Source organism: Perissodus microlepis, chromosome 3, assembly GCF_051167445.1.
Source record: "Perissodus microlepis isolate ML-2025 ecotype Zambia chromosome 3, ASM5116744v1, whole genome shotgun sequence".
Taxonomy (NCBI): Eukaryota; Metazoa; Chordata; class Actinopteri; order Cichliformes; family Cichlidae; genus Perissodus; species Perissodus microlepis.
The window spans coordinates 3,944,482-3,962,905 of NC_140463.1; the positions used below are offsets into that span (position 1 = coordinate 3,944,482).

General features: G+C 41.5%; 1 protein-coding gene across 7 annotated transcripts in view; it reads right to left on the reverse strand.

The window, feature by feature from the left end:
- LOC146389485 (uncharacterized) overlaps positions 1 to 18,424 on the reverse strand; it is a 53,880-nt gene that overhangs the window by 28,772 nt on the left and 6,684 nt on the right. For 4 of the 7 annotated variants that reach the window (XM_084909901.1, XM_084909881.1, XM_084909861.1 and 1 more), the window contains exons 4-9: positions 13,503 to 13,760; positions 12,816 to 13,250; positions 9,599 to 10,003; positions 8,703 to 9,176; positions 1,655 to 2,059; positions 792 to 1,232 (exon numbers count right to left, since the gene is read on the reverse strand). In XM_084909901.1, coding sequence (XP_084766027.1) covers positions 792 to 1,232; positions 1,655 to 2,059; positions 8,703 to 9,176; positions 9,599 to 10,003; positions 12,816 to 13,250; positions 13,503 to 13,760 — 2,418 coding nt within the window. The remainder of the gene's footprint in view (positions 1 to 791; positions 1,233 to 1,654; positions 2,060 to 8,702; positions 9,177 to 9,598; positions 10,004 to 12,815; positions 13,251 to 13,502; positions 13,761 to 18,424) is intronic. The other 3 variants (XM_084909910.1, XM_084909872.1, XM_084909890.1) reach the window with 2 other exon arrangements.

Consider the following 18,424-nt stretch of genomic DNA (forward strand, 5'->3'; position numbering starts at 1 on the left):
ACAACACAAACACTCATCCTGTGTGTGAAATCACTGCGTACTGAACTGTAACTGTTATTTTATTCGCTGTCTGACTTTAGAAAGTAAAACACTAAACATCAACAATACAGAAACACACAGAGGGGAACAACAACATCTACAACAGCAGCTTCACCTGCTGCTCACATCACACACCTCTCTGCTGTCTGAAATCTTCATCTGCTCACTATAGAGCTGCTACCACCATCATCATCATCATGCTCAGTAAAACAAAGTCAGAGATAAAGTCCAGCTTCATGTAACTCATTCATTTACTGAGTTACGTCACTGAAGGACTCGTTGAGTTTGCTTTCATGCTGTTTCCATGGCGATGATGGATTCAGGTGTAAAGGATGTTTCTTGCATGTGTGCACTCCAACACTCTCTGCTGCATGAGCTCAGTCACATGATCCTATCAAATATAAATCTAACCTTTCTGATGAGAACGTCTTTATTCTAGATCCTGTTGTCCTGATAAGCATTAAAAGTCGTCTGATATTTATAGAAAATATGAAACTTCATAGCAACAAACAGCTGAACAAGTCAGTGAAACACAGTGAGAACGTTTCCCTCTGAAATATGACAGAGTCTGAATACATTTATAACATGATCCATGTAGATAAAGTCAAACATATGATGCTGATGACAAACAAGCAGCACAAGACAAAATCATCACTTTACAAATTATGGAGCTTCAAATATTTTCATCACTTATTTTCACAGCACATCTTTTCTTACAGATATTTGACTTCTGTGAAGAGCATGTTATTTACCTGAGCTGTGAGATAAAAGGCAGACACTGCAGGAAACTCCTCAATTCACTCTCTTCTTCTTCTTTTCCTCGCCATATAAACAACTCCACTTGTTTCTTCTCTGGTTGGAGTTTCAGCACCTCCAGGAAGATGGAGGTCTTTCTCTTTGAGAGGTTTATGATCCAGACTGCAGGAGCTGACTGGAAAACTGACTGTAATGATGGAAGGACACTCAGACCTGTTTTAGTCTCACAGTCCTTCACATGGGAGCACAGATCCAACAGAAAGTCACTCTGATAATACTTCTCCATGTGTCTCTCATGAAGAGGGAATGTTTGATATGTGCACACTGATGCTAACAGCTCCAGGATCTTCTCTCCTGTCTGCTGCTCTCTCTCTGCTGCTGCACAGAACAGACTCACAAAGATCCTGACTGCTTCATGACGATTCCAAACATCAAAACTGTAACAATAAGAAGGAAACATTTAGTGATGATTTGATGTGAGCTGCATAAAAACAGCCACACACTGCTGATGGACTCCATCTGGTCCATGTTTCCTGTACATAATGATGCTCCATGTTAAATATATCATAAAAGAGGGAAACATATTATCTCAGTTGCAGCACATAACTAATTTATTAATCCTCATAAAAAGAAGAAAACACAAATATTTTAGAAATTTGTCAAAATTCCACTTTTAGAAGCTTCTTTAAATCAAGAAGAGACTGTAAAAACTTTATTTTAATTTAAGATTAAATTAATAGAAAAAGTTGTTTTCTGCTTTCTTTGTAAAGTAACTATATACTATGTGTATACTGCATGTGGTGAACGCATGTTCTCCATCAAAACTCTTCACTAAGCTTCTGAATATAATCTGACTTACCTGAGCTGTGAGATAAAAGGCAGACACTGCAGCAAACTCCTCACTTCACTCTCTTCATGTGAGCAGCCTGTCAGCTCCACTTGTTTCTTCTCTGGTTGGAGTTTCAGCAGCTCCAGGAGGATGGAGGTCTTTCTCTCTGAGAGGTCTATGGACCAGACTGCAGGAGCTGACTGGAAAACTGACTGTAATCGTGGAAGGACACTCAGACCTGTTTTAGTCTCATAAGAGTACAGGTCCAGGAGGAAGTCACACCATTTCTGTTTAAGACGACTATTTTTGTATGTGCACACTGATGCTAACAGCTCCAGGATCTTCTCTCCTGTCTGCTGCTCTCTCTCTGCTGCTGCACAGAACAGACTCACAAAGATCCTCGTTCTGTCTTCATCTGATGTCTCAGCATCAACTCTGGAACAATAAGAAGGAAATTTTGCACGCTCTGCTGCCCTCTGCTTCACTGAAACCTGGCTCAGTGAGCGAGTCCCAGACGCTGTCTTAAATCTGCCGGGCTTCCAACTTCACCGGACGGACCGCGAAACAGAGCTCTCAGGGAAAACAAAGGGTGGTGGAGTCTGCTTCTACATTAATGAAGGTTGGTGTACTGATGTCACAGTGTTATAGAAACACTGCAGCCCACACTTGGCACTTGGAAAGTTTTTTCATCAACTGTAAACCTTTTTATTCAACGCGGGAGTTTTCTTCCTTCATGCTGGTCGGAGTTTACATCCCTCCACAGGCCAACGCGAACAACGCACTGTGCGAGCTGGCTGACCAGATTACTACCCTGGAGAGGAAATTCCCGGATTCCTTTACAATTATTCTTGGGGATTTTAACAGAGCAAACCTAAACTACGAACTCCCTAAATACAGACAGCATATAGACTGCCCCACCAGGGACAACATCATACTGGATCACTGCTACACCACTCTAAAAGATGCCTATCGCTCTGTGCCCCGGGCAGCTTTGGGACATTCTGATCACTGCATGGTCCATCTTATTCCAGTTTATAGGCAAAAACTTAAACGTGCCAAGCCTGTAGTCAAAACTGTGAAGAAGTGGACTAACGCAGCAAAGCAGGAACTGCAGGACTGTTTTGACTCCACTGATTGGACTGTTTTTGAAGCTGCATCTGAGAACCTAGATGAGCTCACGGACACTGTGACATCATACATAAGTTTCTGTGAAGACGTGTGTGTGCCAACAAAGACCTTTTGCACATACAAGAACAATAAACCATGGTTCACTCCTAAACTTCAACATCTTCGTAAGGCCAAGGAGGACGCCTACAGAAGTGGTGACAGGGCCCTGTACAAGCAAGCCAGGAACACACTGACCAAGGAGATCAAAGCAGCTAAAAGCATCTACTCCCAGAAGCTGGAAGAACGGCTCTCAGCCAACGACCCAGCGTCAGTGTGGAGGGGCCTGCAGGAAATCACCAGATACAGACGCCCCCCACCCACTATTGAAGCAAACAAAGACCTGGCTAACGAGTTAAGCACTTTCTACTGCAGGTTTGAGACAGACAGACTCCCACGCCCCACCCTCTCCTCCCCAGGGACATTGCTTCAGACATTGACCACCAACACACCTTCCACCTCTCCCCCCTTCACCCTCCCCCTCCCCAATCCAGTCTCAACGACCACCCCCACCCTCCCCAATCCAGACCTAACGACCACCACCACCCTCCCCAATCCAGACTCAACGACCTCCACCACACCTCTCACCCCCCTTTCCTCCTCCCTGAAACTCAGAATACACACTGAGGATGTGAGCCGACTATTCCAGAAACAGAAGCCCAGGAAAGCCCCCGGACCAGACGGCGTCTCACCCTCCTGCCTCAAAACCTGTGCTGAACAGCTGGCTCCCATCTTTACTCGCATCTTCAACAGATCCCTGGAGCTGTGTGAAGTTCCCTCCTGCTTCAAACGCTCCACCATCATCCCTGTTCCCAAGAAACCCACCATCACAGGACTGAATGACTACAGACCTGTCACCCTGACGTCTGTGGTCATGAAATCCTTCGAACGACTGGTGTTAGCCCATCTGAAAGACATTACAGGCCACCAGCTGGACCCTCTGCAGTTTGCCTACCGGGCAAACAGGTCAGTGGATGATGCAGTGAACATGGGGCTGCATTACATCCTGCAACACCTCGACCGCCCGGGAACTTATGCCAGGGTCCTGTTTGTGGACTTTAGTTCGGCTTTTAACACCATTGTGCCTGAACTTCTTTCCTCCAAACTCTCCCAGCTCAGCGTGTCACCAGCTTCCTGACAGACAGAAAGCAACAAGTGAGGCTGGGGGAGATCACCTCTGAAACTCGGTCTCTCGGTATTGGTGCCCCTCAAGGATGTGTCCTCTCACCACTACTGTTCTCCCTCTACACTAACGACTGCACCTCCAAGAACTCGGCTGTTAAACTCCTGAAGTTTGCAGATGACACCACTGTCATTGGCCTCATTCAAGATGGTGATGAGTCTGCATACCGGCAGGAAGTTGAGCGGCTGGTACTCTGGTGCAGTTAGCACAATCTGGAGCTGAACACTCTTAAAACTGTAGAGATGACGGTGGACTTCAGGAGACATCCCTCAACTCTGCTCCCCCTCACCATATCAGACAGCCCTGTGTCGACTGTGAAGATCTTCAAGTTCCTGGGTACCACCATCTCCCAGGACCTGAAGTGGGAGACCAACATCAACTCCATCCTCAAAAAGACCCAGCAGAGGATGTACTTCCTGAGACAACTGGGGAAGTACAGTCTTCCACAGGAGCTGCTGATCCAGTTCTACACTGCGGTCATTGAGTCTGTCCTGTGCTCCTCCATCACAGTCTGGTATGGTGCAGCCACTAAACAGGACAGGAGCAGACTGCAGCGGACTGTACGGGCAGCAGAAAGGATCATCGGCGCCCCCCTGCCCTCCATCCAGGACCTGTACCTCTCAAGAACCAGGAAACGGGCAGGGAAAATCATCACAGACCCCTCACATCCTGGACACAGACTGTACAGACTCTGGCAGACGGTACAGAAGCCTGCAGACCAGGACCACCCGACACAGGAACAGTTACTTTCCCCTCGCCATCTCCCTTCTTAACAGTTGACCTGTCACACTGCTCCCACTGCCAGACTGCAGCTGCACCTTATGTACATTTTGTAGTATTCATTCCACCTCATTCATTTCTGTATTTTATGTATATAAGTTTAGATTCGTTATTTATAGTTGGTTTACACAGCTTTGTGTATGTATGTGTATATATAGACACGTGTGTGTGTGTGTGATTTACATTGCTGTGCTTGAGAGCCACCATCTACCGGAACCAAATTCCCTGTATGTGTCTGCACATATACTTGGCCAATAAACACGATTCTGATTCTGAAACATTCAGTGATGATTTGATGTGAGCTGCATTAAAACAACCACACACTGCTGACACACTTTGCAATGTTTGTGAGTTTCATCTGGATCTTTGTTGATTTTCTGTCTTCAGTAAAATAAAACTTTGATAAAAATCAGAGTCTGTTTATTTCTTTGGAAGTCAGCAAACTCATAAATTGAGCAGAGGATCAAATAATTATGTCACTGCTGTAAAAAGGTAGAACACTGTGTGAGAACAGCTGTAATACAGTGTTGTATTATTCATGTACGTTGGAGTATTTGGAGAGTTTAGATTTTATATTTGCTATGGTCACTGAATCCTGGTATTTCTTGGTTTAATGCAGTAACGTCTGTTTTCTACAATGTTTATATGACAGGAAATGCTGTTTGCGTTGGATTCTCTGTGATGAAGGAGATGGCGAGCCACCTCTGAACCTGATCACCTCCTTAGCCTGAGCAGCTGCTCTGAGTTTTCACTGTGCCAGACGAGGAGGCCACGCCCCCTTTTTCAGCCTTCACCTGTGTGAAAGCACAGCACCAAACAGCTTAGCTGCTGTGTTTCATTCAGGAGCACTTTGGAAGTGAACCTGACTGGACGTCTTTACTAAAACTGACTGACTACAAACCAGAGGAACCAACTACAGAACTTCCAAACTCTTAAACATCCCAGAGACACTTTCCTGCATCATCAGGTGACTCCTTGTGATGAGGGAGCAGCTAAAGTAGCCTTGATCACTTCAATATCAACATTGTGTTCGTGCTGTTTACACTCGTCTGTGACGCTGTGTGAAATATTCACTAGTGTTTTGTGATCATTCACATTTGATTTGAAAGAAGAAGTTTCAGGACATTGAAGTTAAAGCTCTGAGTGGCTCCAGCTGCTCAGTGAGTCTCTTCCTCTCTTAAAGCCTCAAACAAACTCAGACTCTGGCCCTGCTCATTTAATATTCTGCAAACCTTCAGTGAGTTATGTTTGCATTGTGTGATCAATATTTGTATGTTCTGTATCACTTGTGATGATTTGATGTGAGCTGCATAAAAACAGCCACACACTGCTGATGGACTCCATGTTGTATATAATGAAAGTTCATTTTAAAGCCATCTTCCATCAGAGCAGCTGAACAATGTCAGGGCTCGCAAAATTTCAAAATCCCTGGTAGCCCTTCGGGCAGGGACTCTTCAGTTTTTGGTAGCCCAAAATAAATTTAAGTAGCCCGAATAAAAAAGAGAGCAATTTTTTGATTGATGTTTTGTTTCCTGTTTTGTTTCCGTTACATTATTATACATTAAAGTATAATATTATAACGGAAACAAAACATTAATCAAAAAATTGTTGAAACACAAATTACAACATTGTATAAAAATTACAATCATCAACTCAAATACTTGGTTCTAATTGAACAGAAATTTCTTTGACCTTGTAAGAACTGTGTATGAATCAGTCTGTGTCAGATTCTGAATTTGAAATTTCCACGGGTAAGAGGCAAGTGGAACCAAGATCGAGGCCATTTGCTTTTTGAAGTTTGCAAAGACTGCTAAATTGTGCCAGTGGTAGTTCACTCTTTGCAACATAGTACGCTGTTCTAAACAGATTTTTCAGGTTTATTTTTAGTATGTTATTTGCAATTGGTGTTTGTTCTGGGAAAGATATTGCAGACTGAGCAATAATGCATTTCTTGCATTTCTCATGGGTTCTAATGGGGGCCTTTCTTAAAATTACTGGTCCCAGTAACAAATGCGCTTGTCGACTCAGAAATCGAGGGAAACCAACAACACACCCGGCAGAACATTATGTTATTTACACGCATGTGCGCATTCGCTGTCAAAATAAAAGACGCGCACCAGATAAGAAGTTGCAACGAGCGTTTGCGTCCATATAAAAGGCACTGTTTTTGTCCACTAGAGTGGGATTTTCACGGCACATTCTGCACCACATCTCTGTGCGTTCATCATTTGTTTGAAGCCAGCTCACCTCCTGCAACCACTTTTCCGAGAATATGCGCTTCTTTTGTGGTTCGGACTCCTTCTGACATTTCTTTGGAGGTGGAGGAACATCACAGTAATTGCTTAAAGGAGCTTCTTCGACATCTTTAAGAGTTCTAAACAAACGTCTGTCCTCCTCCAGAAAATCTTATGTACGCAAACGCGCGTTGCAACTTCTGATCTTGTGCGCGATTTTTATTTTGACAGCGAATGGGCACCTGTGGACCACTTATGTGCACCCCTGGTTATTTAGCTCGTCATATTGCAGCCACAGAAATTCTTTTGTCCATGAAACCATAAAGCTGCACTTTCTTTTTGCCTTATAGTCTGATTTGTCATAACTTTTCCGTTTTGTGGTAAGCTTTTCTTTGGCTGTCACTTCTTCACCCTGACCTGTCTTATTTGGCTCAGCAGAACTAAAATATATATCCTGCTGCTTTTACACAGGCACTCACATAACGCTCAGCGATTCTCTGCGCGATCAACCTCTCACATGTTTAAGCTGCGGGAGATTTCACTTGTCATGTTTGCATAGTAAGCTAACGATTGATAAGATGATATCAGAGGAATTGGTGCGCAAATTATCGTCACTCACCAATCAGTGCTGTCGCTCTCTATACACAGTTCACGCGATTGCAAAGTGGAAGCAAAAAACAAGCGCAAATTCAAACAATTTCAATATGTCACATATTGACAGTGGCTCACCGATGCCAATGACATAATTACCCAGCTACATTTCCGAAAGAATGCAAAAGCATTGACATATATTTTTCCTTCCTATGATAGCCCGACGGGCAGGGCAGAGATAGATTTTGGTAGCCCGACTGAAAAAAATCGCTAGCCCCGGGACGTCGGGCGAGCGATTTTGCGAGCCCTGAATGTTCTTAGACAGTTACTGACTCACAACACAAACACTCATCCTGTGTGTGAAATCACTGCGTACTGAACTGTAACTGTTATTTTATTCGCTGTCTGACTTTAGAAAGTAAAACACTAAACATCAACAATACAGAAACACACAGAGGGGAACAACAACATCTACAACAGCAGCTTCACCTGCTGCTCACATCACACACCTCTCTGCTGTCTGAAATCTTCATCTGCTCACTATAGAGCTGCTACCACCATCATCATCATCATGCTCAGTAAAACAAAGTCAGAGATAAAGTCCAGCTTCATGTAACTCATTCATTTACTGAGTTACGTCACTGAAGGACTCGCTGAGTTTGCTTTCATGCTGTTTCCATGGCGATGATGGATTCAGGTGTAAAGGATGTTTCTTGCATGTGTGCACTCCAACACTCTCTGCTGCATGAGCTCAGTCACATGATCCTATCAAATATAAATCTAACCTTTCTGATGAGAACGTCTTTATTCTAGATCCTGTTGTCCTGATAAGCATTAAAAGTCGTCTGATATTTATAGAAAATATGAAACTTCATAGCAACAAACAGCTGAACACGTCAGTGAAACACAGTGAGAACGTTTCCCTCTGAAATATGACAGAGTCTGAATACATTTATAACATGATCCATGTAGATAAAGTCAAACATATGATGCTGATGACAAACAAGCAGCACAAGACAAAATCATCACTTTACAATTTATGGAGCTTCAAATATTTTCATCACTTATTTTCACAGCACATCTTTTCTTACAGATGTTTGACTTCTGTGAAGAGCATGTTATTTACCTGAGCTGTGAGATATAAGGCAGACACTGCAGGAAACTCCTCAATTCACTCTCTTCTTCTTCTTTTCCTCGCCATATAAACAACTCCACTTGTTTCTTCTCTGGTTGGAGTTTCAGCAGCTCCAGGAGGATGGAGGTCTTTCTCTTTGAGAGGTTTATGATCCAGACTGCAGGAGCTGACTGGAAAACTGACCGTAATGATGGAAGGACACTCAGACCTGTTTTAGTCTCACAGTCCTTCACATGGGAGCACAGATCCAACAGAAAGTCACTCTGATATTGCTTCAGATCATCATCATCATCATCTTCATCCATGTATCTCTCATGAAGAGGGAATGTTTGATATGTGCACACTGATGCTAACAGCTCCAGGATCTTCTCTCCTGTCTGCTGCTCTCTCTCTGCTGCGGCACAGAACAGACTCACAAAGATCCTGACTGCTGCATCAGGATCTGAACACGCATCATACCCAAAACTGTAACAATAAGAAGGAAACATTTAGTGATGATTTGATGTGAGCTGCATAAAAACAGCCACACACTGCTGATGGACTCCATCTGGTCCATGTTTCCTGTACATAATGATGCTCCATGTTAAATATACCATAAACGAGGGAAACATATCATCTCAGTTGCAGCACATAACTAATTTATTAGTCCTCATAAAAACAAGAAAACACAAATATTTTAGAAATTTGTCAAAATTCCACTTTTAGAAGCTTCTTTAAATCAAGAAGAGACTGTAAAAACTTTATTTTAATTTAAGATTAAATTAATAGAAAAAGTTGTTTTCTGCTTTCTTTGTAAAGTAACTATATACTATGTGTATACTGCATGTGGTGAACGCATGCTCTCCATCAAAACTCTTCACTAAGCTTCTGAATATAATCTGACTTACCTGAGCTGTGAGATAAAAGGCAGACACTGCAGCAAACTCCTCACTTCACTCTCTTCATGTGAGCAGCCTGTCAGCTCCACTTGTTTCTTCTCTGGTTGGAGTTTCAGCAGCTCCAGGAGGATGGAGGTCTTTCTCTCTGAGAGGTCTATGGACCAGACTGCAGGAGCTGACTGGAAAACTGACTGTAATGATGGAAGGACACTCAGACCTGTTTTAGTCTCATAAGAGTACAGGTCCAGGAGGAAGTCACACCATTTCTGTTTAAGACGACTGTTTTTGTATCTGCACACTGATGCTAACAGCTCCAGGATCTTCTCTCCTGTCTGCTGCTCTCTCTCTGCTGCTGCACAGAACAAACTCACAAAGATCCTCGTTCTGTCTTCATCTGATGTCTCAGCATCAACTCTGGAACAATAAGAAGGAAACATTCAGTGATGATTTGATGTGAGCTGCATTAAAACAACCACACACTGCTGACACACTTTGCAATGTTTGTGAGTTTCATCTGGATCTTTGTTGATTTTCTGTCTTCACTAAAATAAAACTTTGATAAAAATCAGAGTCTGTTTATTTCTTTGGAAGTCAGCAAACTCATAAATTGAGCAGAGGATCAAATAATTATGTCACTGCTGTAAAAAGGTAGAACACTGTGTGAGAACAGCTGTAATACAGTGTTGTATTATTCATGTACGTCGGAGTATTTGGAGAGTTTAGATTTTATATTTGCTATGGTCACTGAATCCTGGTATTTCTTGGTTTAATGCAGTAACGTCTGTTTTCTACAATGTTTATATGACAGGAAATGTTGTTTGCGTTGGATTCTCTGTGATGAAGGAGATGGCGAGCCACCTCTGAACCTGATCACCTCCTTAGCCTGAGCAGCTGCTCTGAGTTTTCACTGTGCCAGACGAGGAGGCCACGCCCCCTTTTTCAGCCTTCACCTGTGTGAAAGCACAGCACCAAACAGCTTAGCTGCTGTGTTTCATTCAGGAGCACTTTGGAAGTGAACCTGACTGGACGTCTTTACTAAAACTGACTGACTACAAACCAGAGGAACCAACTACAGAACTTCCAAACTCTTAAACATCCCAGAGACACTTTCCTGCATCATCAGGTGACTCCTTGTGATGAGGGAGCAGCTAAAATAGCCTTGATCACTTCAATATCAACATTGTGTTCGTGCTGTTTACACTCGTCTGTGACGCTGTGTGAAATATTCACTAGTGTTTTGTGATCATTCACATTTGATTTGAAAGAAGAAGTTTCAGGACATTGAAGTTAAAGCTCTGAGTGGCTCCAGCTGCTCAGTGAGTCTCTTCCTCTCTTAAAGCCTCAAACAAACTCAGACTCTGGCCCTGCTCATTTAATATTCTGCAAACCTTCAGTGAGTTATGTTTGCACTGTGTGATCAATATTTGTATGTTCTGTATCACTTTGTGCGTTTTCCTTTTCCTGTCATGAAGACAGCTCAGACCTGCTGGAGTCTCCAGGTCCTGCTGAGCTTTCAGGTTATGTGATAAATGCTTTGGAAGTCATGGATGGGCCTCACTTTAGATCAGCTCACACAACATACTTCACTAACAACCAGTAACTGCCTGAATTAAGTCAGGAATATCTGTAATACATGTACAACTTTATAAAGTGTTCATCCATCATTGGAAAAGTATCAAACTGCTGTCATTAAACATGTTATATTTGAGCCTCTTCAGCAAAACTTCATCATGTGTATCCATGTTTATGAACGACATACTGAGGAGGAGTAATGCTTCATAAATGATGAAACAAGTATTAACTAACACTAATGCTGAAGAGTGTGCAGCTGTTATAAAGTGTTAGCAGCAAAACACTAAACATCAACAATACAGAAACACACAGAGGGGAACAACAACATCTACAACAGCAGCTTCACCTGCTGCTCACATCACACACGTGGAAATCACATATTTACTAATATTTGATAATTCATTCATTTAGATTTAGATTTGTTTACACTGAAAGTTTGTAAAATTAGACTAAATTAATATTTTCTGGTTCAGAAAAGTCTTAAACACAAAGATTCACATGTTAGTGGCCACGTTGAGCCTCCTGTCAGTGTTTAGTTTCACCAGACTAGCTCTCTGTACCTGGCTATATCACCGTGGTAACAGACGCTGAACACAGCCTGGTTTAGATCAGGTTATGTTCAGAGCGTCAGATTTAAATCAGCTGTAAGTGACACATTTTCTCTGATTCTTTTATGTCCAGTCTGCTCTGAGCAGCACAGTCTGTGAGCCACATGGTCACACAAGTTTCCATGTATGCAGCTGCTGATGCAGTGTGAAACAGATGTGGACCCTAATCTGCTGCACATCTGTTTCACACATTACAACATCCATCAGTCTGTGTTTAGTCCATTTATCACAGAGAAGATCCACCAATAACATGAACGTCACTTTGATGTGGTGACAAACTCCTTCATCAGATTGTGTGTCAGAGCTGAATGCAGCGAGTAACCTTTCATGTTTAAGTGGATCGAGGTCAAAGTGTCACAGCTTTAATGTGCAGCTGTCAGCTTACAAATAAACTGCAGCACAGAGCGCTCACACACACATTCATTCATTCACATGTTAATGATTGCTACCAGCATCGCTTAGTCTCCTTTGATGCAGCAACAGTGTTGCCTGTGTTGTTATAGTTACATATTGTTTATAGCTCTGTGTCACCTGTTAATGTAACAATATTTCTTATTAATGGAGGTAAAAATCAGTGGGTCTACTTTGTGTGGAAGAAGAGAGAAATAACGTATGAATGGTCGTTGTGTGGATGTGGAGAAGAGAGGCCCCAAATGCAGGCTGAAGCTGAACATCCTGGATGACTCAAACTGTTTCACTCTGCAGTGAAAGCTGCTTGATGCTGTTTTGTTTTAAAGCCTATCAGAAACAGATAAATACCTTAACAGCATAATTATTATTAATATTTTTAATGAAGCTTTTTTTCCCAGGAGGTCTTAGTGATGCTGTAAATGTCACTAAGTGCAGTTTTATTCTCACAGACAAACTGTAACATGTTAAAAAACTGTTGAAGGTAAACGTCACAAATTTGTGGACTCATTTCTATAAACTGAGTTCAATCAAGCAGCAACTAAATTGTCAAATAGAGTTAAAATATTTTCATGAATTATTTTCAGCACTCATTTATTGTTAGACAGACTTTATTGTGTGAAGAACATGTCGTGTACCTGAGCTGTGAGATAAAAGGCAGACACTGCAGCAAACTCCTCACTTCACTCTCTTCATGTGAGCAGCCTGTCAGCTCCACTTGTTTCTTCTTTGGTTGGAGTTTCAGCAGCTCCAGGAGGATGGAGGTCTTTCTCTCTGAGAGGTTTATGATCCAGACTGCAGGAGCTGATTGGAAAACTGACTGTAATGATGGAAGGACACTCAGACCTGTTTTAGTCTCACAGTCCTTCACATGGGAGTACAGATCCAACAGGAAGTCTCTCTGATATTTGTCATTGTAATGAGAATGAAGAGGGAATGTCTGATAAGAGCAGACTGATGATAGCATGTTGAGGATCTTCTCTCCTGTCCTCTGTTCTCTATCTGCTGCTACAATGAAGAGATTCATCAACAACTCAGTTTGATCTGAGAGATTTCCTGATGACTGACAGAAACTGGAAGAAAGAAAAGGAAACATGATGTGATGATTTGATCTGAGCACAATAAACAGAAACAAGCAGCACTGATACCGTCCCAGATTTGTCTCAGATAAATATCTCCAGCATTAAAAGTACATTAAAGACATATAAGGTCAGTATTAGAGTTGGTTCAATTATTTCTATAAAGTAACTCAACTGGATTTTAAACCACAATTGAAGAGCACATGAAAACATTGAGTGTTTAATAAGTAAAACCAAAGAGCATACCTGAGTGAGTGGATGTGGGGTAAATGGTGTAAGAGGAACGAGCTCGCACTTTGACAGACTCTGTGATCACAGTGAAGGCAGACTTTCACCTTCCTCTTCCTCTTCTGCAGGACTCTCACAGCTCCGTCATACAGTTGTGTTTTACTGTTGACTGGGAGGTGCAGCTGATTCTCAGTGAAGTCAAGTAAACTCACGTAATCCACGTCCCCATCAGTCAGAAGAGAAATGGTCCACAGCTGGCGTGACAAGCAGTCACTCCTACAGTTGGAAGGTTGGTAGAGAACTTCATTAGTTCACATGTAATCAGCTGCTGAGAACAAAGTCTATTTGTGTAGATTCATGCTGAAACTGAAGAACCACTTTTGCCTTTTTCATGCAAAACTCCTAATTTATGCAAAGCTGCAAGAGGCTTAAGAGGATTGACTCTGCATACGATATAAACCAGAGACTGATGAGCTGATGTGAGTTTGCAGCCTTCAAGGTTTAGAAAGTAAATCTTAAACAAGTGTAAAATGTACATTCAAAATACGAACAGATATAGTCAGCAGAGTCACCGCAGTTTGAACAGGATGTAAGAATCATTCTGTCTAAATCATAAAAGTCTATATTTCTGACTAATTTACCTCTTGTAGCAGTTTTTGTCTCTGGTTATAAGGACAAGTTTAACCTCCTAGGATGTGGTGTCCACATATGGGGACATCACATTTTGGTTGCCTAGTAGGGCTGCCACAATTAGTCGACTATTCACGATTACGTCGACTATCAAAATCGTAGATGACTGATTTAATAGTCGACACGTCGTTTGAAGGTTTGTAAGATCACAAAAGACGCAGGAATAAGTAGTAAGATTTAAGAGTGTAATAACGGACTGAAACAAAAGATGGCAGCACTGCATGTACAAGGATGCCAGCTGCCGTTAAACCCCGAAGAAGAAGAAGCTCTGTCCCAGAATTCATAGCGCAGCCCAGCTCAGTTTCCAATAGTGGTGTGCGATACTGCATATTTTGGTATCGATCCGATATCAAGTAAATTCGGGCCGATACGATACTTTTCAATAAATAAGGTGGATGCCTCTTTGAATGGCTAAAGCGCAATTAATTTTCATGACCTTAAGTGTTTTTTGTGATGTTTCCTTTGGTATTATTAATTAGTTAAAACCCAGGATATAATTAGGAGAAATAATTATTTTGATTAAATAAAAAACGTTTTATTATTGTGGTGGCTCGTAGTCTGCGATGCTGCTGCAGGTGAGATGGACTCACCTTCACTGCATCTACAATGATGCCTCGCCAGCTTAAAACCTGTGCGCTGCTTGTGCTGTTGTTGTTTTTGGTGTTGATGTGTACAGCTGGCAGCAGGAGGGCTGCAGCCGTTGGATGTAGGCTACTGTTACAGCAACCGTGTGATCACCGTAAGGGCGGACAGCGCGCGGCTCGGGGTGAGCCGGAGGCTGGCGCGCCAGCGGGACCTGCCAAGCTAATTAATATGTAAACAACTTAACAACCCCCAAAGTGTCTATGTCATGTGACGTGTCAGTGCAACACCGAAACATAAAAGTGGGGGAGAGGGAGCAAAGTGTTCTCGGCTGACACAGGAGCGCTGAGTCCAGCGACCTGGTTGTTTCGTTTTTGCCAAAAGCACAGCATAGCAAACAAGCAGAGTTCAAAGTAAAGAATCGATCTCACCAGGCTAGTATCGATCCGATACCGATGCCAACTTGGTATTGATATTATCGATATTTGGATCGATCCGCCCACCACTAGTTTCCAACAATGGCGGCAGCTAGTTAGTTTTAATGTTACTCTTATTATTCTTTCTGGGTCACAAAATAAGCATTTAATATATTTTCAGGCGAGAATGTAGCTGTGTAAACCTCAATTATCTGCTCAGTTTATCAAGACACCACATATTTTCAAAAGCGCTCCGACATTTTCGGAGACGTCTGTTACCCACTAGCTCGATAGCTGGCTGGGGGCAAGGCTCACTAGAGCCGTGAGAACACCGGACTCCTGGCAAATAGTTTTCAAACCCACCGCCGTCTTTCGCTACTCAGGTTAAACATGATATATAAGTCACTTAGATAACTTAAAAATGTTATTGTTTGGCTTTTTTTTAGTATTTTATTTGTTCCTGAGTAATTCGGTTTGGCTGAGATTAAAGTTATAGTTTTTACACAGCTGAATACACGTCAAGCAGACAGCTGATTATCAGAAGTGTGAGATGCTTGAGAATTTACTCCGGTGTCCTGTTATATTTTAGATAGCAAGGAGTTTATTAAACTTCACCGAAACAATCTGCAAATTTCATTAAAATTTAAACATCATCTTGTCTTTATTTTTAGTTAGCACATACCTTAAACACTTAAAGCTGTAAGTAGGGCTGTTCGATATAACGATATATACCGGATGACGATATAAAAAACATCTATCGTTTCATTTTACGCTATTGTTTGTTTCGTGGTGTCGCAAAATAAACTGTTTACGGCAATATTTTCTCATGGTTCTGATGGTCACTGTAGTGGCTATATTAATTTATTAAAGTTCTCTCTTTCTCTTATATTTAATATAACCACACTAAGGACGGACAAGCGCCTGTTTTTATTAGAGATGGACCGATCCGATATTACGTATCGGTCCGATACTGACGTAAATTACTGAATCGGATATCGGAGAGAAATAAAAAATTTAATCTGATCCATTAAATATCAAAAAGGCACCTCACAAAACTTGCAACACGGCGTAACTCGGCCCATAACCGTAGCACCTCGGAGCAGTGTGCTCACATGATAGAGCGGCTGTGTGTATTTGTAGCCTCGCTACCAAACCGGCATTTCATCTCTGAGGAAGTGATCCCAGAGAGGAGTAAAGCAAGTGTGTAAGTTCATCTCTGAATGTTTGTAAAGCATTCCCACGTTAAGCTTAACAACCGATATATGGAGCGACTGCCTCTCTCTCTCCTGTTGCTGCTTCAATCATGAAACTGATTAATGATCAGCTGATCGGCTTTTCTGTCGCGAGTCCGTCTCTCTTGTTTGTTTTTGGCCCACTTTGCACCAGAAAGAGGAAACCAGCGGCTGAACAGCAGCAGCACGTTTAAGCTTGATAAGCTGTTGTTAGAATTTATTTAATATTACTTTCTAGACCAGGATCTTTTTCTACGCAGCTGACCGCTGGTAACTGTGCAGGGGCGGATCTAGCAAAGTTTAGCCAGGGGGGCCGATAGGGCATTAACAGGGAAAAGGGGGCACAAAGACATACTTTTCTTTCTTATTCTCATTTAAAATGTCTAGCAATTATCTGAATCTTACGCCCAAAGTTTTAATCTGATGTAAAATGTATAGAAGTCCATTACTGTATATCATCATCATCATCGTTTATTTATATAGCACTTTAAAAACACACAAGGCTGACCAAAGTGCTGAACAACAGAAACACAATAGATACCATAAGAATAATAAATACGATAAAATAATAAACATAGCGAAAACAATAAAATACAAGTCAGTCAACCACTGAATCAAAAGCCAGTGAATAAAAATGCGTTTTCAATTTGGATTTAAAAACCATCACTGATGTCGATTGCCTAATGTGAAGAGGAAGATTATTCCAAAGCTTAGGAGCCACAATAGAGAACGCTCGGTCTCCTCTCAGTTTCAACCGTGATTTATATAGTAACTGTTAAGTCTAATATACCCTAGTAAGCTATAGTACTTTTTCCTTTGGGAAGGTACCATCTGTGCAGTCTGCAATTCTGTTGAAGAAAGATGTTGAATCTATTTAATTATTCTTGAAAAATAATTTATTTCTGTGCAATTTTTTTCCAACCTACATCAAATTAAAGTTGATTACGTCGATTAAGCATCATAGGGTGGAGTGCTGTGAGTTTGCAACCCTATTAGTTAGGTTGCTTAATATTTCTGCTAAGTACTCTTTAAAATACCAGAATAGGAAGGATGGTGTAGGTTTAAGTTTATTAGATTGATCAGTGTTGCTGAACTATGAAATATTTTGGGTGCAGTGTATTTTTTTTTTTTTTTTTTTTTTTTTTTTTTTTTTTTTTTTTTTTTACATACAGGTATAACAGAATAGCTGTTGTTTATTTAAACTTGAGTATGAACTTATACAAAAAGCAGCAAGATATTAAAAAAACAGTTTTATTGATTAAAAAAAACACTATATCGGATTCATATCGGTATCGGCAGATATCCAAATTTATGATATCGGTATCAGACATAAAAAAGTGGTATCGTGCCATCTCTAGTTTTTATGCGTTGTGGTTAGCAACAACGACGGTAACACCATCGCGTGCCCGCTTGTTTATGTTCCACATAAACCTTTCACAATAAAGCTCAAGATCCTGTTGAGACTTTTCAAAATAAACTGAATCACGTGAAAGAGCAGATTATTTATGGATGAGAAGTAAAAAAGAGCCGCCAGGTGCTAAAAAATAAACTTTAGACTCAAACGTTAGAACAGGCTTTTCCCCGCAGCACGCCGTGTAATAAATTCTCACAAAGAAAATGGCGGCTGTTACAACTTATGTCTAAAATTGTATAGTTTCATGCATCTGTTAAAACACTCGACTCCAGGTACACGACGCGCAGCAGGAAACACTTCCCGCAAGTCGAGCTGCCCGAGATTCACAGAATTTACAGAAAATGTTACATTTTTTTGATTTATATCATTATCGGGACGACAGAATTCTTATATCGGGATATGAGATTTTGGTCATATTGCACAGCCCTAGCTATAAGCTAATCATAGTTATATAAGAGCAAATGCATGCTGGTGCAATAAGCTGTACGTTTTACGTCCAATGGATGATGATCTGATTAGTCGACTAATCGCAAAAATAATCGGTGACTAGTCGACTATCAAAATAATTGTTTGTGGCAGCCCTATTGCCTAGACAACTGTGATGGC